Here is a 22,522-nt window from a genome sequence, read left to right on the forward strand (position 1 = left end):
ATATGTACAACTGTAAAGAGTGCTGTAAAATTTTTAGAGTGCTATAAACGTATATGGGGTCGGGGGCTAACCAAGTCTACATGACTAGGAAGGCCTCACATGAGTCAGGGAAAGAATGTCCTAGGCCAAGGAAACAGCTTGTACAAATGGCCTATGGTGGAAATGTACTAGCCTCTTCTAGGAAGGAAAAGCAAGCCATTGTGGCTGGAATACAATGAGTCAGGGAGAGATTAGTGGGAAATGAGAATATAAAGGTATGCACTGACCAGGTCATAGTGTGAATTTTATAAGATCTTCATCTATCAAACAAAGATTACATATTATTCACTCCAGTTATAGAGAAAAGATACTCTAGAGAGATTGTCAAGGAAACTGAAAACATGCAGAATACAAATATCATATGATTTCACTCATATGTGGAATCTAATGAACAAACTGAACTAACAAGGAAAATGGGGACAGACTCATAGATGGAGAGCAGATGACAGCTGGGGTGGATAGGGGCTGGAAGGATTGAGCAAAAATGTAAAAAGGACTCATGGACATGGGTCACAGTGTGGCTATTGCTGGGGGGAGGGGGTATAAGGGACTAAATGGTAATGGGAAAAAATACAACAAAGGTTATATCAAAAAAGATTAAATTTAAAAAGATACACAATAACAGTGTTTAATCCAAATGGCCCTTTTCTCCCCTAATTTCTTAAGAAGTTGTCACATGTTTGTCCACGCTTCCCTGTACAAACCCTTCCAATGGTCCATATTCATATTCACTGTTAAAATCAATAAGTTAATTGCATAAAAGCGAATGATGTTCCAGGAATCATTCTTTGTAACAGGTCACCATTCATTAAGAACAATAGCTATTTGCAAGCTTGTTTTATGATGTAGTATATTCTAGATGTGGAAATCAGCACAGTGGGTGAATTATGAACACATAGAAGCTCATAGATCAATAAGCTTCATGTTTTTTTTTTAATTTTTTAATATTTTTTATTGATTATATTGTTACAACAGTTCCAATTTTCTCCCCCTTGTTCCCCTCCCCCCAGCACCCCCCTCCCCCAGCAATCCCCCCCAAGTCCATACCCCTGGTTCATAAAAATTAACTATCCTCCCCCTCTCAAATATTAGGACCCTTTGTAATCTTGTAAAGGACAATGGGCGAAGGTCTCAAGCTCCTCTAGCTGCTTCAAGCTGGACATGGTCGTCGTCCTACCTACCCTTGGGTCCAGAAAACCCTAATAAGAGTGGGGGTGTGGAGGGGAGGGTGGCCTTCCCACATGGGGAAGGATCGTGCAGACTCCAGGTCAGTTGGCTGCCTCCGGTCAACGGCGTGCTTGGTTCAACAGGCTGGTGTCCTTGTTGTGTTCTGAGGGCAACAGATTTGGCGAAAAGGGTTAAAAGACATCATTCAATCCATAACTACTAGATGACAAAAGGCAGGGATTAATTTTTCAATGTTCCATATTAGGGAAAAAAAAATGTTTCTTTGTAAGAAGGTGTGCTAGGCACATCTCGCCTGTCCAAAACCCTTTTGCCCATTATACTTAGTTTGGGCTGAGGTAAATAGTTTAGGTTTTTCCCCCTCTCAGACCTCTGGGCCTTTTCTGTCCAAGCCATTAGGATAGAAAAGAGAAACCCGTTTTAAAGTGAAGCCCACAGACCACCCCATTCTTCCCCAACCCAGCCATTTAGTTCAGCCAAACCGTTGAGTCTCAGGAGGCAGCGCTGCAGAGAGGATTAAGTGAGGCTTATGCGTACAGATAATCACTCAGGTAATGCGATCATAGGCTTATGTCCTTTGAAAACAAAAAACACGTGTTAATTTATGTAACATAACCCGCAAACAAGTCTCTAAATCTGGAGAAGAAACTTTTAAGACGGTTAGTTGCCCTGTTTTATACTCTACTACTGATCATTGTGATTTTCCTTGAATAATAATCTTTCTCCCTAAGGTTACCCTCCTTGTCTTTAAAGGGACTACATTAAGTCCATTTTTAATTTATCCTGTTCGTTTGCATAAACATAACAAGAGCAGCAAATGATCACTTATGATCTTTAGTTCTGCTTTGCTGGAACTTACCCAAGGAATATTTGGGGTGACCTTCAGTCTGTTCTTCAGGGCACAGAAGCTGTGCCACATATCTGGCATTCATCCTTGCCTGTACACACCTGTTTTTTCCAAGTCTTTCTGGTCTTTCCTTGTGCCTTAAGGTCCCTTCTAGCCATCTTTCAGGAAAACAACCTTCGTTCCTTCCCTGGAAAGATTGCTGTGGACCGCACAACCAACCATGGTACCAGGCCTTTTATCTCACGGGCTTTTATTACCTTTGAAAGTCATTCCCAGTTCCTCGGGGCTTTCTGGTAACAATCTGAGCCCAAGTATGTTTCCTTTAGGCTTGACATTCCAGTCAAAGACTTGGTCAAAAAAAAAAAAAAAAAAAAAAAAGAACCTCTGTTGACAACTGGTCTTATTAGTTCTATGCAAAGGAACTTATGTCATTATTTACTTGTTTAGAATGCCAAACTTTGGAGGGATCAAATAGGGAGAAAAATATACAACGTGAAGGAAAATCTTTGTCCTAATATTCACTGAACTGGCATTTCCATTCTTCATATTTTCATTTTCCCCCCACTAAAAAATTTTGGTTTGTTTTTCCATTACAGTTGTCTCACTTTTTTAGCCCTCTTGTTTCCCTGCACCCTGTCCCTCCCCTCCCCCACATTTAGTCCCCACTCAGTTGCACCTGTCTGTGGGTCATTCATATATATATATATTTTTTAACTTGACCCATCCCCTTACACCTTTCTTTTCCTCCCCCCCGCCCCCCTTGTTACTGTTAGTCTACTTCTTGTTTACATACCTCTGGTTCAATTTTGCTCATTTGTTTGTGTTGTTCATTAGTTTCCTGTAATAGGTGACAGCATAAGGTATTTTTCTTTTGTTGCCTGGCTTATTTCACTAAGCATAATTTTCTCTAGTTCCATCCATGTTGTTGCAAATGGTAGAAGTTCCTTCTTTCTTTCTGCTACATAGAATTCCATTGTGTAAATGTACCACAGTTTTTTGATCCACTCATCTACAGATGGGCACTTAGGTTGTTTCCAGCACTTGGCTATTGTAAATAGTGCTGCTATGAACATTGGAGTGCATAGGTTCTTTTGAATTGGTGTTTCGGGATTTTTTGGATATAATCCTAGCAATGGAATTGCTGGTTCAAAAGGCAGTTCCATTTTTAGTTTTTTAAGGAAATTCCAAACTGTTTTCCACAGTGGCTGCACCAATCTGCATTCCCACCAGCAATGCACCAGGGTTCCCGTTTCTCCGCATCCTCTCCAGCACAAGTTGTTTATTGATTTGTTGATGATTGTCATTTTGACTGGTGTGAGGTGGTATCTCATTGTGGTTTTAATTTGCATCTCTCTGATGGCTAGTGATGTTGAGCATCCTTTCATATGTCTATGGGCCCTCTGTATGTCTTCTTTGGAGAAGTGTTTGTTCAGGTCCTTTGCCCATTTTTTAATTGGGTTGTCTGTCTTCTTGGTGTTGAGTCGTATGAGTTCTTTATCTATTTTGGAGATCAATCCCTTGTCTGAGATGTCATTGGCGAATATATTTTCCCATATGGTTGGTTTCCTTTGCATCTTGCTGATGTTTTCTTTAGCTGAGCAGAAACTTTTTAGTTTGATGTAGTCCCATTTGTTTATTCTTTCCTTTATTTCCCTTGCCTTAGGAGATATATCAGTGAAAATGTTGCTACGTGGGATATCTGAAATTTTCCTGCCTATTTTTTCCTCTAGGACTTTTATGGTGTCACGGCTTACATTTAAGTCTTTGATCCATTTTGAGTTTATTCTGGTGTATGGTGTGAGCTGGTGGTCTAGTTTCATTTTTTTGCATGTCCCTGTCCAGTTCTCCCAACACCATTTGTTGAAGAGGCTCTTTTCATTCCATTTGATGTTCTTTCCCCCTTTGTCAAATATTAGTTGACCATATGAACCTGGGCTTATTTCTGGGCTCTCTATTCTGTTCCATTGATCTATATGTCTGTTTTTATGCCAGTACCAGACTGTTTTGATTACCGTGGCCTTGTAGTATAGTTTGATATCGGGTATTGTGATTCCTCCTACTGTGTTCTGCCTCAAAATTGTTGTGGCTATTCGGGCTCTTTTTTGGTTCCATATAAATTTTTGAAGTATTTGTTCTAGGTCTGTGAGATATGTTGCTGGTATTTTAATAGGGATTGCATTGAATCTATAAATTGCTTTGGGTAGTATGGACATTTTAATGATGTTGATTCTTCCCATCCATGAGCATGGTATACGCTTCCATTTATTTGTATCTTCTTTAATTTCTTTCTTCAGTGTTATGTAGTTTTCTGTGTACAGGTCTTTTACCTCTTTGGTTAAGTTTATTCCTAGGTATTTTATTTTTCTTGTTGCTATGGTAAATGGGATTTTTCTTTCAGTTTCTATGTCTGAGTTTTTATTGTTGGTGTATAAAAATGCCTTCGATTTCTTAATATTGACTTTGTATCCTGCTATTTTGCCGAATTCACTTATTAGATTGAGTAGTTTTTTTGTGGAGTCTAAAGGATTTTCTATGTACACTATCATGTCATCTGCAAATAATGACAGTTTTACTTCCTCTTTTCCAATTTGGATGCCTTTTATTTCTCTTTCTTGTCTGATTGCTGTGGCTAGAACTTCCAAGACTATGTTGAATAGGAGTGGAGAGAGGGGACATCCTTGTCTTGTTCCTGATTTCAGGGGGAATGCTCTCAGTTTTTGCCCATTGAGTATGATGTTGGCTTCAGGTTTCTCATATATGGCCTTTATTATGTTGAGGTATGCTCCCTCTATTCCCATTTTGCTGAGAGTTTTTATCATAAATGGGTGTTGTACTTTATCAAATGCTTTTTCTGCATCTATTGATATGATCATGTGGTTTTTGTCTTTCATTTTGTTTATGTGGTGTATCACGTTTATTGATTTGCGAATATTAAACCATCCTTGCATCCCTGGGATGAATCCTACTTGATCATGGTGTATGATCTTTCTAATGTGTTGCTGGATCCGGTTTGCCAATATTTTGTTGAGGATTTTAGCATCTATGTTCATCAGCGATATTGGTCTGTAGTTTTCTTTCTTTGTTGTGTCTTGACCTGGTTTTGGAATTAGGGTTATACTGGCTTCATAGAACGAGTTTGGGAGTCTTCCCTCTTCTTGTATCTTTTGGAATAGTCTGAGGAGGATAGGAGTTAGTTCTTTCCTAAATGTTTTGTAGAATTCACTTGTGAAGCCATCTGGTCCTGGGCTTTTGTGTGCTGGGAGTTTTTTGATTACTGCTTCAATTTCGCTAGCTGTTATTGGTCTATTCAGACTTTCTGCTTCTTCTTGATTCAGTTTGGGCAGACTATAGTTTTCCAGGAATCTGTCCATTTCCTCTAGGTTGTCAAATTTCTTGCCATACAGTTGTTCGTAATAATTTCTTATAATTCTTTGTATTTCTGTGGTATCAGTTGTGATTTCTCCTCTTTCATTTCTGATTTTATTTATTTGGGTTCTCTCTCTTTTTTTCTTGATGAGCCTGGCTAAAGGCTTGTCAATTTTGTTTATCTTTTCAAAGAACCAGCTCCTACTCTTGTTGATCTTTTGAATTGTTACTTTAGACTCTATGTCATTTAATTCTGCTCTGATCTTGATGATTTCCTTCCTTCTACTTGATCTGGGTTTTGCTTGTTGTTCTTCCTCTAGTTCTTGTAGCTGTAGGGTTAAATTTTTTATTAGAGATTCTTCTAGCTTTTTTAGGTAGGCTTGTATTGCTATGAACTTTCCTCTTAAGACTGTTTTCGCTGTATCCCATAGGTTTTGGGTTGTTGTATGTTCATTATCATTGGTTTCCAGGAACTTTTTGATTTCTTCCTTGATGTCATTGTTAACCCATTCATTATTTAATAGCATGTTATTCATTCTCCATGAGTTTGAATGTTTTTGAGTTTTTTCCTTGAGGTTGATTTCCAATTTTAAGGCATTGTGATCTGAGAAGATGCTTGATATAATTTCAATTTTCTTGAATTTATTGAGGCTTGTTTTGTGTCCTACCATGTGGTCTATCTTTGAAAATGTTCCATGTGCACTTGAGAAATATGTATATTTTGCTTCTTTGGGGTGTAAACTTCTATATATATCGACTAAGTCCATTTGATCTAAAGTGTTGTTCAGTGCCTCAATATCTTTGGTGTTTCTTTGCTTTGAAGATCTGTCCATTGTTGACAATGGGGTGTTAAAGTCCCCTACGATGAGTGTGTTGCTGCCTATATCTTTCTTGGAGTCTTTCAAAATTTTCCTTACATATTTGGGTGCTCCTAAGTTGGGTGCATATATATTCATAAGGATTATATCTTCTTGATGGATTTTTCCCTTAAGTATTATGAAATGCCCTTCTTTGTCTCTTTTTATGGACTTTGCTGTGAAATCTGTTTTGTCTGATATAAGTATTGCTACCCCGGCTTTTTTTTCATGTCCATTTGCTTGGAATACATTTTTCCATCCCTTTACTTTCAGTCTGTGTAGATCTTTTGTTCTAAGGTGGGTCTCTTGTAGACAGCATATATGTGGGTCATTCTTTCTAATCCATTCAGCTACCCTATGTCTTTTAATTGGAGCGTTTAATCCATTTACGTTTAAGGTTATTACTGATAAGTACTTATTCATTGTCATTTTCCCTTTTTGTACTCGTGTTCTTCTCTGTCTCTCTCTGTTTCTTTATCTTCTTAGAGCAGACCCTTTAGCATCTCTTGCATTGCTGGTTTGGTGGAGATGTATTCTTTTAGTCTTCCTTTGTCTGAGAAACTCCTTATTTCGCCTTCCATTTTGAATGAGAGCCTTGCTGGGTAGAGTATTCTTGGTTGTAGGCCTTTGTTTTTCATTGCTTGGAATATTTTTTGCCATTCCCTTCTTGCTTGTAGTGTTTCTGCTGAGAAATCTGAGGATAGCCTTATTGGAGCTCCCTTGTATGTTATTAGTTGTTTCTCTCTTGCTGCTTTTAGGATTCTCTCTTTGTCTTTGGATGTTGCCATTTTAATTATGATGTGTCTTGAGGTGGGCCTGTTGGGGTTCATCTTCATTGGGACCCTCTGTGCCTCCTGGATTTGCGTGACTCTTTCTCTCCTCATGTGAGGGAAGTTTTCTGTCATTAGTTTTTCAAAGAGGTTTTCTATCCCTTGCTCTTCTTCTTCTCCTTCTGGAATTCCAATGATACGGATATTGTTACGTTTCATGTTGTCCTGCAGCTGTCTTAGAATCTCTTCAGTCTTGTTCAGTCTTTTTTCATTTTGTTGCATTGTCTGGGAGTTTTTGTGTACGTTGTCCTCCAGCTCGCTGATCCGATCTTCTGCTTCCTCTAGCCTGCTTTTAATTCCTTCTACTGTGTTCTTCAATTCAGAGATCGTATTCTTCATTTCCTCCTGGCTCTTATTGATAGCTTCCATGTCCTTTTTGATGCTGGTATAATTCTCAGTAAGTTCCTTATAGTTCTTCTGGAGTTCACTGTAGTTTTTCTGGAGTTCTTTGTAGTTTCCGCTGAGCTCATTTAGCTTCTCCATAATCCATGTTTTAAATTCTGTATGTGATATGTTGCTCCCCTCTATTTCATTTAGCACTCTTTCTGGGGATTCTACCTTTCCTTTTGATGGGGGGTTGTTTCTCTGTCTCCCCATTTTTGTGATTCCTTTTGTTTGTTGGTGCTTCTTAGAATGATCAGTTCTTCCTGGATCTGCCTCTGGTAGTGTCAGATCATGTACCAGACTGGCCCTAGGCAGCCTATTGGAGACTTCCAGGGATCTACTGCCTTTGTCTCTCTTCTTTAGTTGTTAGTATACTCAATCTGTGATCAGCCGTCAGGCTTAAGGACCGTGGGTGTGGCAACTTAATTCCTGTAGGCAGGGCTTTTATTTCCCCTTAGTATGACACCACTTGGAGGGGGATGGTCTGTCTGCTGTACTGGGGCTGAGTCAGCACTGGCTGGTCCTGGGAGGGGGTTAGTGTAGCTTCCACTTACTCCTCCACCCTCCTGGATCTCCGTCTGTGTTGTCCTTGATGATATTTCTTTAATCTGTCTGGTTGTATTTCAGCTACTTTTTGGTGGATCTTTTTCTCTGGTTAGTTGATTGAGAGTCACTCTGCCCACCTTGTCTTGAGATCTTTTGTGAAGGTGCTACTAAAACATAATTACACAACCCAGGCAAGAAACCCACACCCTCCAATGTCTCCCCCAAATACAATCCCACTATAGGCTGCAAATGAGCCCGTGTTAATATACTTGTGGAGATACTGGGACTCTTATTTCGTAGGAGAAACAGAAAGGAGTTGTTTTAAATGAAGGAAGGATAATTTTTGAGCTGGAAGTTGATAGAGTATTAATATTAGCAATTGGGATCAAGGTTATGTAAGAGAGCAATTAACACTTACACTGTCTGTTTGAAAAGGAGGGGAGGGTTACAGTGTGGAGAGAGAAAGTGGAAGTGTATAGTATTAGGATTATATAATCGGTATATACTATATGATTAGCATGGGAGGTAGGGTAGACACAACAGACATCCAGGTAGACAGACAGCCAGAGATTGAAAGAGAGGGCTGGGGAGGTTAGAAGGTAGGAAATAGATTGAGAGAGAATTTTTTAAGGATAAAAATAAAGAGTAGAAAATAGCAAGACAGGAAGGGAGAGAGGAAAGAGAGAGAGAAAGTAGAGAAGAGAAGGGTAGGAGAGAGAACAAAAGAAGAAGGGGAGGTAGAAGAGAGGGGACTGGATTAAAATTCTTTTTTAAATTATATGTTATAAAAAAGATTAGGAGATTAAAACATGATATAAAGTTGCAAGATAGAGAGAAAAGGTGAATATAGAGAGAGAGGAATAGGAGATAGGAAAGCAAGAGGATTTGGGAGGAAAAGAGCTCAGAGGAGGGAAGGAAATCAGGAGGAAGAGGAGATATTAGGGAGGGGAGGATTGAAATTGAAGAGTTGGTAAAAGATAGGATGAAGGAGAGAAATACAAGAGGTAGGGAAAGAAGTGGGGGGGGTGGGGTAGAAAAAGAGAAGGGGTAAGAATAGGAGAGTAAAGGGAGAGGGGGATAGATTAGAATTATCATTTGAATATTAAGAGATTAGAATATAAAGTGTAATAGGGAGAGAGAGAGATTATGTATAGGGAGAGAAGGAAAATAAGGACAAGAGATGAAAGAAAAATGAATGTAGACTGAAGGGGGACAAAATAAAGAAAGAAATTTAATAAAGTTGAAGGTGAGTAACGCAGAGAAAGGAGAGGGTGAGAAAGGGAGAGAACTTAAAATTATAAAATTAACTGAGAATAGGATGCAGGGGAGAATGCTAAGGGGAGAGAAGGGGGGAAGGGGAGGGGAGAAAAGGAGCAAGAATAAGAAGGGACTGACGGTAGGGGCAGTTAGAGAGAGAGTGAGAGATAAAAGAATGAGGATTTTAACTCAATTCAACTTTTATGCACAGTCTCTGGGTGTTTTTGGTTTGTTTGTTTTTTGGTTTTTCCTTGCTTCCTTCCTGAGTCTGCTCCTATTCAAAATTCCATGAGTTTCAAATCTTTTCTGGTTGGTTGGCTGGCTGTGGGAGGGTTCTGCTTGATTCTGGGGTTGCTAGTCTTTTTTTCGTGGGCCTACCACCACTCTGCTGTGAGCTGCCTTTAGTTGTCCCCTCCTGAGGCAGCCTCAGCCCTCCTCAGGCTTGTCCAGCTACTCCTTCCCTCTGTTGGTCCAGCCTGTGCCTGCCAGCAATCCCCGCCCTGCCTCCGGTCCTGTCTCTATTCCCAGGCTACAGCTTCTGCTCTCTTTCCTGTCTATATGCCTGCGCACCCCACCTCTCTCCCTGTCTCAAGATCGTCCTTTTGTTCTGCAGGACTCTGGCACAGTCAGTCAAAGTGCCGGGCCCAGTGGCCCTTTCCTGCCCAGGGCCTCTCCCCTAGTCTGGAGCTCTGCAGTGGCTTTCCTGCGTGTGCTCTTCTCCTTGCCCCAAAACTTTCTCTATTCCTAGCTACTGCTTCCGCTGGCTTCCCTGTCTATCGGCCTGCGCGCTCTATCTTTCTTCCCGCCACAGCACCGTCCCTTTGTTCTGTGGGACTCTAGTGTGGTCGGTCAGCGCAGCACTCTCCTTCACCGGAGCTCTCTGCCGGTCCGGAGCTTCACAGCAGCCCCTCCCCGCGGGCTCTTCTCCTTGCCCTAAAACCGTCTCCCTCCAGAACCTCCGCCTCCGCTCTCTTCCCTACTTACACACCCTGCGCGTCCTATTTCTCTCTTAGCCCCAGACTGGCCTTTTGTTCTGTGGGATTCTAGCGCGACTAAAGAGCAAACACTGATTTCAAGAACACAGTTCTCCCCCGGTCCGGAGTTCCGAAACAGCTTTTCTGTGCGGCCCGTCTCCTTGCCCCAAAACTGCTCCTTTGTTCTGTAGGGCCCTAGCGCAAGTGCTGGGTGCGCCCGGGATGCCGAGCTTTCCATCGGAGGTTGCAGCTGAGGATGTTTCTCTCTAGACTCAGGTCACACAGTTTCTCCCAGTCCTGGTTGTTCACTGTTCTCTCACTCCTCTGGCTTTTTCGGCTAAATCCTCTCCCTAACTCCCTACAAGAATTCACTCCCGACTAGTGAGCTCTCCAGCTTGATACTGCAAACGCACGGAGTCTCAGAATGACTCAGCCTGCAGTTTGTGATAAACCCCTCCACCCCCCTCCACGCTGCTCCCACGATCTCTTCCCCGTTCACGTTATCAGATATTCCCACTCACTCAGTCATTCCTCCCCGAGTTTGTTCCTCCTGGATTGTCTCCTTAACAGGAGCGAGCTGAGAACACTGTTCCTACTCCGCGGCCATCTTGGTCCCCCCCAATAAGCTTCATGTTTTGAATGCCACTAGCATGCTTCAGTGTTTAATAAAAAGGAAAACAAAATAGAAGGAACATCGAATTGATAACATTTGCTCTGTTTAAGAAGTAGATGCCTTCTCCGAATTTACTTTTTTTAAGTATATTTTATTGATTGTGTTGTTACAGTAGTTCCAATTTTTTCCCCTTTGATCTCCTCTGCCCAGTACCCCACTTCCCTCCAGCAACCCCACCCTCCTTAGTTCATGTCAATGGGTCGTGCATATAAGTTCTTTGGCTTCACCCTTTCCTGTAGTATTCTTAATATCCCCCGTCTATTTTGTACCAACCAATTATGCTTCTTAGTCCCTGCACCATTTCCCCATTTCTCTCCCTCCCCCCTCCTAGCTGATAACCCTCCAAATGATCCCCATACCTATGATTCTGTTCCTATTCTGGTTTGCTTAATTGGATTTTGTTTTCATTTTTTAGATTCAGTGGTTGATAGTTGTGAGTTTGTTGTCATTTTACTGTTCATAGTTTTGATCTTCTTTTTCTTAAGTAAGTCCCGTTGACATTTCATATAATAACGGCTTGGTGATGATGAACTCCTTTAGCTTCACCTTTTCTGGGAAGCACTTCATCTGCCCTTCCATTCCAAATGATAGCTTTGCTGGATAGAGTAATCCTGGTTGTAGGCTGCCTTTCATCACATTGAATACTGCTTGCCAGTCCCTTCCTGCCTGCAAAGTGTCCTCTGAGAAATCAGCTGATAGTCCCACAGGCACTCCCCTGTAGGCAACTCTCCGCCTCTCTCTTGCTGCCCCAAGGACTCTGTCTTTCTCTTTCACCTTTAGCATTCCAGTATGATGCATCCTGGTGTGGTCCCCTCTGGGTCCAGCTCACCCGGGACCCTCCGTGCTTCCTGGACCTGTATATCCATCTCCTTCTCAAAATTTGGGAATTTTTCCTCTTTTTTTTCAATTCTTGCTTCCTCATTGCTTTCTTATTCTGCACTGGTTGACTGTTTTTTCTTCCTTATTTCCAAATCCTTGATTGGAACCCTGGTTTCCTTCCCTTCATCGTTGGTTTTGTGTGGATTTTCCTTCGTTTCACTTAACATAGCCTTCACTTCTTCTCTTATGCGTTTGCCGTACTCAAGCACATCTGTCAAGCCTGTGAGCATCTTTATCACCAATGTTTGGAATTCTGCATCTGTTAGGTTGTCTATCTCCTCATCTGTGAGGTTGGCTATCTCCTCGTCACTTAGTTCTCCCATTGGAACCTTGATCTGTTTCCCCTTTTGGGCCATACTTCTCTGTCTCCTCATTCTGACATGCTCCTGTGTTTGTTTGCCTCTGTGTCTTAGGTAGAGCTCTCGCTCCTGTTACATTGTAAGGGGCGGAGCCTTAGGGATTCGTCAGTACAGGGTGACCTGTTTCACCACGTTGTGGCGCTGTATGTGGGGGAGGCATCCGAGAGGGAACAATGTCGCCTGCCCAGCACTTGCCCCTTTTTCAGGCACCTCTAGCTGCTGCCCTGGCCATCATTCCCAGGTTGGGTGGGTCTGCAGATGTTCTAGGACCGTGGAGGCCCTCTAAACAAGTGGACTCTGCTGAGACTGGCAGTTTCTGCCTCCACCCCAAACCCCACTGGTCTGCACAGTCAGAAGCAATGAGGCTTGATTTTCCTTGGTGCTGGGACCATGGGCTGTGAGGTCCGGTGAGGAGCTGGGAATGCTTCCCAGGTGTCCCTCCTGACTTTTTAAAACATGTCACTGCATTTTCTGCTGGCCTGCTGCTGCTGCCACCACCACACCGCGTCCTCTCCGCCCCTCCTGCCTGTCTGGATGAGTATTTCTTCTTTATATCTTTGTTTGCTGGACTTCCATGTAGTTTTATTTTTCTGGAACTTCTGGTTGTTTCTAGTTTTGAGATAGTTGTATTCCTTCTTAGTTGTGGAGGGAGATGCAGCGTGTCTGTCTACGCCTCCATCTTGGCCAGAAATCTCCACATTTACTTTTAAGATTTGGCACCAGACCTAGCATCAGAAAGCATATTTCTAAGTATTACTTTTTGACTATACCCCCCTCATTTTCAAACAATCCATTTATTAAAGGATCATCACATAGTTATAAAAGGCTAAACTGCCAAGTGAGTCCAGATACAAGTGGAAGTTGGAAAATCTAAACCCTGTAACTAACTCAGTTAACTGGGTCAGCCATGTTATCTATAAACTAAGGCTACTTGTCAATGGCAAAAAGAAATGAGAAAATGTTCGAAGCACAGCAATTTTATGTGGATAATAAAGATTTGATATCAATGAATCATCTATTTATAACATATTTTGATGCATTAATTGACTATAATCTCTGGGTAAATTTACAAATGTCAGAGAAATAGCAATTTTTGGACATACAAGTACATTTTTTCATGCCATAAATATGTATTGAATGCTTACTTTGAGCCAGGCACTGTACTAATCATTGAGGAAATAACAATGAATAAAAAAAAATTAACTAAATCCACGCTTCCATGGTGCTTACATTCTAGTCGTGAGAGGCAGACTCTAAGCCAGTAAGAAATATATGATAGAAGATGGTAAGTGTGATGAAGAAATTTTTATTAAAGCTGGGGAAAAAGGATAAGGGAGTGTGGGAGAGGGTTGACAGTTTCAATAAGGTGGTCAGAGAAAGCCTCACCGAAAGGCTTTTGAGTAAAAGATTTAAAGGTGGTGAGGGGTGAGCCATGTTGCTATTGAAGAGAACATTCCAGGCATAGGAGTAGTGGGAAGGGGGTTGCGATTTAACAGGAGGTAAGGAAAGAGAGATAAGGAGACAGTGAAAAGCCTGACTGTGAGGATGTAAGTCATTGTCAGGACGGGGGCTTTTACTGTGAATAATATGGAAAGCTATTGATAGCTGGTGGGGGCCAGGAGGACATGAATATTAGTGGCATATAAACTATTTACTTTCCTTACAGAAAAAGTAAGTTGCACGGGGTTATAGCAATAACAATGTTTTGAGCAGGTCAAATCCTGAGTGCACATGAGCCTCTCCCACTTTCTTTTTACTAATCCAGCCAGATGCTAGGGTGAAAATCAGTCTGAATAGATGAAGAAATGAAATACAGGCTATTTCCAAAGGAAATACGGTCATATTGTCTTCAATACATATAACAGCAACAACTAAGCTAACTGGAGTGCTGAAGAGGGAGTCTGCTGTAGTAAACATTTATGAATGATTTATCTGATTTATCATTAGTCCATTGTTTATGGGTTTCTAAAATGCCTAAGATTTTAACAGTCCTTGGAATGAGCATCCCTTCAATTTCTTCTTCACTATTAATTTGCCTGGCAGACCCTCTATCCTATAGAGACTGAAATGTTAAGCTGCAGTCCAGCCCCTGTCCAAATGGTAACAAATTCTGAATTTGTAAAATTTAATGAAAGAATATTTACTATGGCATTAGTGTCTATTTAGAGCCACTTAGGATCCTACCTATCTGACAACCTATCCAAGCAGAGATCACAAAGTGAACACATTCCAATGAACTCAATATGCTACACAGAAGTTAATTGCCTTCTGGCGAGTGATAAAACAACTTCAGTAGGAGTGAGTCTGAACATTTTAAGCTGCCACTGCAGACCATTGACATCTACCTGCAGGACATTATCTCTAGGCTCTTTTAGTCTGCACAGCCTAGAATTTGGTTAATGGCAATAGCTACCATTTATCAAGAGTGTTAGCTACATACTAAATGCTGTGTTAAGCTCTTCATGATTATTATAGCATGTGATCCTTACAACAACTCTATAGGGTAGTATTTTTATTATACTCATCTTGTAGGTGAGGAAACTCATCTACAAGAGAATCCAAAGTTGAACTGTTTTGTTCAGGATCATATAGATTGTAAGTGGCACAGTCAAGATTAGATAGAATCACTTCCGGCCAAGATGGAGGCTTAGACGGACACGCTAAGTCTCCCTCTACAACTAGAGAGGAATACAACTACTTCAAAACAAAGGATAACTAGAAATTCCAGAAAATAAAACTACACGGAAGCCCAACATATGAAGTTATAAACCAGCGGTGCCATTTGGGCAGGTAAGAGTTAAAGAGGGCAGCGCTGTTTGCGGTCAGCGGCGGGGCGGCGAAAAATCCTGGAGGCAGTCAAGCCCCTGGCAGTGCGTGACCCCAGCGCTGGGGAAAACAGCCACCGCATCGCCTTGAACAGTGAGGCCCAGGGGGGCAGGAGGACGGATCCCGGTCTCCTGGCTGAATAACTGTGTGAAATCATCTTGGACCACCGCCCCCAAAGAAAGCACCACAGGGCTGCGAAATAGGTCGCAGACAGGCGCCGGTCGCTGACTTATGACGCGTACACAGGCACTGCCCCCGACAGCCGGCCCAAGAAAACAAAAAGCATCTGTCAAAATGAGGCAGACAACTATAGAAATCCCGGTGGCGCAGCTCACCAGGCAGCAGATAGAGAACCTGACAGATGAACAGATAAGAAACCTGTCAGAGGCTCAGTTCTGGGCCATTGTTATCAGGTGGCTTACAGAATTCACAAAAGAGCAGGAAAAAGATATGAAAGAAGCGAAAAACATTCATAACGAAAGGAACAAAACCACATACGAGACAGATGGTGAGGAAAAAAAATCCAGAGTTCATTTCAACAAACTGGAATATGGAGAAGGAACAAGAAGTCAACCAATGCAGAGAGAGGAAATGGGAAGCAACAATGAGAGGATCAGAAACCTCTGGGACAGCTATAAAAGGCCCAACATAAGAATCATTGGTTTGCCAGAGAGTGAGGAAGATGAACTAGAACTTGAAAAATTGAGTGAAAATATAATAAAGGAGAACTTCCCAGACTTGGGGAAGGGAATAGACTTGCAGGTCCAGGAAGCAAGGAGAGTTGCCAAGAGACTGGACCAAGGGAGAACCACTCCAAGACACATTATAATCAAAATGTCAAAAATTAAAGATAAAGAGTGAATCTTAAAAGCAGCAAGAAAGAAGAAAAGAATTATGTACAAAGGGGTCCCAATTAGACTATCAGCTGACTTCTCAAGGGAGACCCTACAAGCAAGAAGGGACTGGCAAGAAATATTCAAAGTAATGAAAATCCAAAACCTACAACCACGAATACTCTATCCAGCGAAACTGTCATTCAGAATAGAAGGACAGAGAAAGTGTTTCCAGGACAAAATAAAACTGAAAGAGTTCATTAGATCCAAACCACTGTTATATGAGATGTTAAAGGGACTGGTTTAAAAAACAGAAGCTAGGGAGATGAAACAAAGGCAAACTAAACAGGCAACGAGAGTGGAAAAGGAACTGTGGGTACGGGAAGCACATTGGGGGAGGGCAACAGGGAGGGGGAGTGGGGAGAGGGAGGGAGATGATATAGGAATTGGGGATCATGGTAGGAGGGAATGAAATAGACGGAGAGAGGTTGGGAGGAACTGTATGCACAACTAATGGACATAATCTAAAAGGGGGGGACAACTGGAGGGAGGGGGGCCACCGGGTGGAGGGGAGCAGAGGGAAGGGAAATTGGCACAAATGTAATATTTTAATCAATAAAACACATTAAATCTGAAAAAAAAAAAGATTAGATAGAATCAGAATAGCCTGGTTCTTTGATCACAACCACTTCATGTGTTCTAAATAGCTATATTAATTAGTCAGGTGCTTGGAAGTCCTGGAACCTAGCTCAGTAATAATAATAGTGCTTAGATGGTGATGATGGACATGTGATTTAGAGTCAGAACACTGGATGTGATATGACCCCCATGTTTCTTCCAACTGTGCAGCCACATTTAGCCTCGCTTGCTTTATTTGTAGAACAGAAATGACAATGTTTACCTAACAGAGCTTTTGCAGGGATTCGTTGGAATAACACATGTGGAAGTACCTAGTGCCATACCTGGAAAGTATTAACTAATTTATACTAATTTCCAAATCCTTTCGGGTACCCTACCATGAACTAGCTGTCCATTTTTATCAAGGTGATCATATGGGTGCTGTTCCAGAAAATATGTATATTTTCAAACTCACTTTAAGGATTAGGAAAATAGGGGTTTTCCACATATCATGTATATTCCCTTGTCCAATCTTTCTTTCAACAAAAGGCATACATCTAGTAGGTAAAAGTTGAATAGTGGATGACTTGATCATGGACAGAAACAACCAGGGTCTTTGATCTTCATCAGCACTAACTGAGCCAACTGGCATAGTCCCTAACTGGTTGGCAGAGCTAGGATCAGTTAATGCCATGTTTAGTCCTTTAAGAACATTCAACCTCCCTATTTCTGGCTAGCTTTTATTTTCAAAGGGAAAAGGCCCTACAAGTAAAATTAGTTAACATTTGATATGCCCATATCTGACACCCTGAGCCTGACTGTCAGGAGGGTGCCACAGCTTCCATTTCAGAATAATAAAAGAACTGTTAATAGCCCAAAGAAACCCACACAGGCAGTGTGACTGTCATTTGCACTTCTTTGTAACAGTCTAGACATCTGTATGGGCTGTTATCCAATGTGATAATTGGTAAGTAGGTCTTTGCCCATGCACTAGACCTACCTATGAATTGTTATTTGGGGATTTCATGCTATTATTGGTCTGCTTGCTTGTGGCCTTTCTACATTCAACAGAAGCCTTCCTGTTCTCTTGGAAAACAGGTCTTAGAGGGTCAGCCCTGTATCATAGGTAATTATTAAATATGAACCATTAGCTTGGAATTTATAGCAGATAACTAGATCAGAATGAGTTCCAATTTTGTGTTTAGTTTAGAATCCAGTTTGGAAAATCATGTGGGCACTGCTATTTATTTCAAATCTATTTCTTTTCAAAAATAAGTTAGAATTGTGTGGTTGACAGGTTGAAACCTGTGACAGCCCAATCTGATTAGTACTAGTGCATTTGTTACCAATTGAAAGATAAATGTGACTTCCCATTCAAAAAGCAGTTTTCCGTTGTGTAGTATATTGTGCACCAATTCCAAACATCAGAGAACTCTTGTAATCAGCCTGATATTTTTGCTAGATTTTCAGTGCATCCAGATGTTTAATTAGCAGAGTTAAGAGGTAATGTGCTAATAGGAGACTGAGAACAGCGGATTGGTGAGAGAGGTGGTGGTTGCATCAAAGATCTATAGAAAATCTGTCAATATAATTCGCTGAATGAGGAGAGAAAGGAGAGCAGACAGGGACTTCTTATCAAAATGAATCCACAGTAGTCATCAGTGAAAAAGAAATGTGTATGCAGAGAAGTGGAAATCAGGGCAGAAATACACTGAACAAACAGGGAAGGCAAGAAAGAAGCAAACTGCATTTTAAATCAAAGTAGTATCTATGGTACAGGGAATTTGAAAGGACCGCATGTGGGGAAAAATATTTCCCTGGGTGCCCTAGGGCTGCTGTTCCAAACGCCTACCCTCTTGGTGTTCCTGGCTTTCGTTGCCCTCAGCTGTGGTGCATCGCCCTCTGGCTCGGTGAGAGGGGCCCTGTGAGGCAGAGAGAGTGAGCGCAGGAGCTGCATGAGACCAATGCCAGGAATTTTCATCATCAGCCTTAGGAGTGCATGCTCGGTCTGAACTTCCCGCTTCCACTGCAGGCCAAGAAGATTAGCATCTCTATATTTACTCTTGTTAAACATCTAAATTAGAGCCACTTGTCTGCTTTAAGAACCTTGGAAGGACTTTTTTTTTTTTTTGCTTATCATGTGTGGAATGAAGTGTCCAAAATGCTCAGTTAATCACTATAACACATTTTCTTTGTGTGTAACACTCTTACAACACTTCTTGCATTTTTAACTAGTGTAAGTGAGCTGTTTTAGACACCTATTTCTCCTAGTAAGCTCTGAGCTCCTGAAAACAGGAAAAAGGGTCATTTTATAAAACCCTTTGCTTCCCCAAGCACCTAATACAGTCTTTTGTACCTTATTATATTCTCAGTGGTCTCCCCTTCTCCTGTAACCCCTGTGCCCCACATCATTCCTCTACCAAAGAATGAAGCCTGTTCCTGACCAGTGTGGCTCAGTTGGTTGGGCATTGTTCCACAAAGCAAAAGGTTGCCGGTACAATTCCTGCTCAGAACACATGCCTGGGTTGCAGGTTCAGTCCCTGGTCAGGGTGTGTGAGAGGCAACCAATCGATGTTTCTCTCTCACATCAATGTTTCTCTCCCTCCCTTTCTCTCTCTCTAAAAATGAATAAATAAAATATTTTTAAAAAATAAACACTGAATGCTATTAAAAATAAAGAATGAAACCTTTATGTGATTTTTTTTTCCCTTGGGATGACTGTGGATTGAGAAATTGAGAGTAAATGGTGCAGGCCTAAGAAATGAAACAGAATGACTCATCACAATCATATACCTGAGGTTCATTGGTATTTACATCAGATCCGTAACTGCTTTTAGAAATAAGTAAGCTCTAGTTGCTTCTACAAATTACTTAAAAAGTGCTTCTGAAACTTTAGTGTACTTCAGAATCACCCAGATTACGTATGCATAATCCTGAGCCCTGAAGAAATTCTGATTCAATGGGTGGGGCCCCAGAATAGGCATCTTTAATAAAATCCCAGATAATTGACTACACATTTGAAAATCACTGCCTTGCTCTAGACACTTAGTCACCATGAGAATATCAATCTCTAATTTGAGAATTGCCAGTAGATAGTATTAGGAGAATTTTCATAAAGAATACCAACAAATTCTGGTCAGCAAGCATTTGTTAATTGTTTTCTCATACTTGTGCATGGTGTAAGAAATTCAAAATAATTTATAAGAGAGTTTCTAGCCTGGAGGATGGTCTTGCTGAGTAAAAAGGAAACTTCTAAAGAGTGCTACCTCAGAGATACTCTGTCCAAGTGCTCAACAATGTAATACAGCCCCCAAATGCTAGCGAATTCAGGGAAGAAAGATTTATAAACAAAAGTTCCAGTTTTACTGATTTGCCATATAAACTCCTAGTGAGTAATAATTCATTTGAAATGGAATGTAATAGATTCTAAACTCAAATATGGACAGTTATCTTTGACTGTATTCTACATCTTTCCCATTTGTGCCAATATTAAACTATGTTGCTTCTTTTGAAGCTAAATTTCAATGCTACTTTTTTTTTCAGATGGTTTGACCGACTGTGTGGACCCTGATTGTTGTCAACAAAGCAACTGTTATATAAGTCCTCTCTGTCAAGGCTCACCAGACCCTCTTGACCTCATTCAGCAAAGCCAACCCCTCTTCTCTCAGCACACTTCAAGACTCTTCTATGATCGAATCAAATTCCTCATTGGCAAGGACAGTACGCATGTCATCCCTCCAGAGATTTCATTTGACAGCAGGTATATGTGTATTTACTTTATTCTTTAATAAACAATGGTCATGTTTTTTATGAATTGTGAAAGAAAGGTATCTTCCATAGATCAGCTTACTTCCTGTTCCACCCAGTCCACCTTGATCTTTTTTAGGCTCATCTGGAATACCCTTACTGATTAGTTAAGGGAGAGAACATCTGGAATACCCTTACTGATTAGTTAAGGGAGAGAACTCATTTCTAGAGATTCTGTATCTTAAAAGATACACAAACACACACACACACACACACACACACACACACACACACACACATACACACACACAATGTGTATTATCTGTAGTGAAGTATAGATGAGTCTTTTCATGACAAAAACAGAGAGAAGTATAATTTGCAAACTCATTGTTTAGCTTCTGCATTGATCCTTTGAAAACTCCTTGAATTTCAAGAGCTAAATAAGTTTTATTCAGTGATGTAATCTTTTCCATATGAAATAGTTGGGTAAATTGGACTTCCTAGCCTGAAATGTAAGACTTGTGAAAATCTATCTTCTATAAAAGTTCAAATGCATGAGTTGTCACTAAAAGACCTAAGACCAAAGTCCAACTCGTTAGGTGAAGTTTTTTTTTTTTTTTTTTTTTTTAATGCTTACTTATTTGAAGTGTACTAACATGAATTTGCTCATTGTTATTCTTAGCTTCATCTTCAGCGATGTCATATTCTACTAATTAGCACTACATAGAAGTAAGTCACTGAAGTCGACATTTCTAGTCTCTTAAATTTGCCCTCTTTTGCTCATTCCAGAAGCTTCTATACTATTGCATACAGGAGTTGAAAACAAACATGGAAACTATTTGTCCATGAACTTTTGTCCACACCTCACCCACACAGTTACATCCTAGTGAGTGATATCAGTCCCCACGAAAAACTCAGTCAAGAGTTTATATTGATATCAGTGACAATCTAAGAAAACTAAAACTCACTTTTGACCTATACACAGAAGAAAGGGGGTGTGTGCATGGAAATTTAAAATATGCAGTTCCTTCCCACAGATTGTGGACTGGAACTGATATTGAAACATAAAACTTACTCATTATTTTTATCAGTGTGCAGTTATGACCCTTTAGGTCTCTTGACAGAACCCAAAGCCCAAATGCCAGAGCATCACAATAAAGGCTTTTTCTTCTGGGGAATCTAGACAAAGCTTGCCTTCTTCCAAGAGATGCAGTCATTCCCATTTTCAAGTGTTTCTCCCAGCTCAATAGCAACTCTAGGGAAACGTCCTAGTGGGCTACAGTTAAAGTAATTACTTTTACGGTGGAGACTTACTTATTGTACACACCAGAGGAACAAAAAACAGCCATGATTCTCATTTTCCTATATAATGTAATGGTAGGTTATCAACTCTGTAGCTTTCTCCATGCTTAGGGTGAAGTCAGTCCAGAAAGAAAAAGCAGTGTAAGAAATAACAACCTCCATGACATTGAGCTATATATATTAAAAGACTCACAGAACTCAAGTAAAGCGAGGAAGTCAGGGCCTGAGAGAGACAAGAGATAAGTCATTATGACCCAGAGCAGGGCGTTTGAGCAATAGACTTTGAAAAGTGAGAAGAAACTTCAACCCCTGCCTTTCAACTTTATGCTTCAGCGGCACCGCCATCCACTCACAGAGCGAACGGACCTATCACTTGTGGTGGTTAATGCCCTTCTCCTCCTCCTGTTTCAATGAGTTTTCTCCATTCTTTTGTAAAATACCCCAAGTTATCATTTGGCTCTGCAAGTCACATTTGAATTCAGAATAATGGGTCTCCTCCATACAGTGGTCTCAGTTATTACGGACACATCTCACCTGTCAGAAAAGGTGCGGGCCTTTGTCAAGGAAAATAGTTGAGGACAAACAGTCTAATTATATTTTGTCTAGAAATCAACACATGCAGTGTTACCCTGGGTAAAATATATCCAGCTCTGATCACATATGTAAATAATAATAGTCACCTGCTCTTACATCTACATAGTACCTATTAGTTTGTAGAGCATTCAAACACACATTATTTTCTTTTAACCTCACAATATTTGTATAAAGTAGGTATCTGTATTGGTGTATTTTATATATGAAGAAACTGAGGTTCACAGAGAGTAAATAACTTGCTAAACACCACACAGCCAACAAGTTTGGATTGCAGTAACTCTTGTAACCTTTCCATTATACTACAGCTGCTCAATTTCCACTTGTCCTTAAATAAGCCCTGGTGACCTAGATCTAACTTATACTAGACAAATGGCATCTGGGTCAACACAAACAACTTGCAAACCAA

At 40.8% G+C, this 22,522-nt stretch overlaps 1 protein-coding gene across 5 annotated transcripts in view; it reads left to right on the top strand.

Moving 5' to 3' along the window:
* Positions 1–22,522, top strand: part of TENM1 (teneurin transmembrane protein 1) — a 730,204-nt gene that overhangs the window by 514,517 nt on the left and 193,165 nt on the right. For all 5 annotated transcript variants that reach the window (XM_090265126.1, XM_090265127.1, XM_090265128.1 and 2 more), the window contains one exon: positions 20,017–20,233. In XM_090265126.1, coding sequence (XP_090121252.1) covers positions 20,017–20,233 — 217 coding nt within the window. The remainder of the gene's footprint in view (positions 1–20,016; positions 20,234–22,522) is intronic.

Source organism: Furipterus horrens, unplaced genomic scaffold (assembly GCF_987537825.1).
Source record: "Furipterus horrens unplaced genomic scaffold, mFurHor1.1.pri manual_scaffold_17, whole genome shotgun sequence".
In the NCBI taxonomy this organism is placed as follows: Eukaryota; Metazoa; Chordata; class Mammalia; order Chiroptera; family Furipteridae; genus Furipterus; species Furipterus horrens.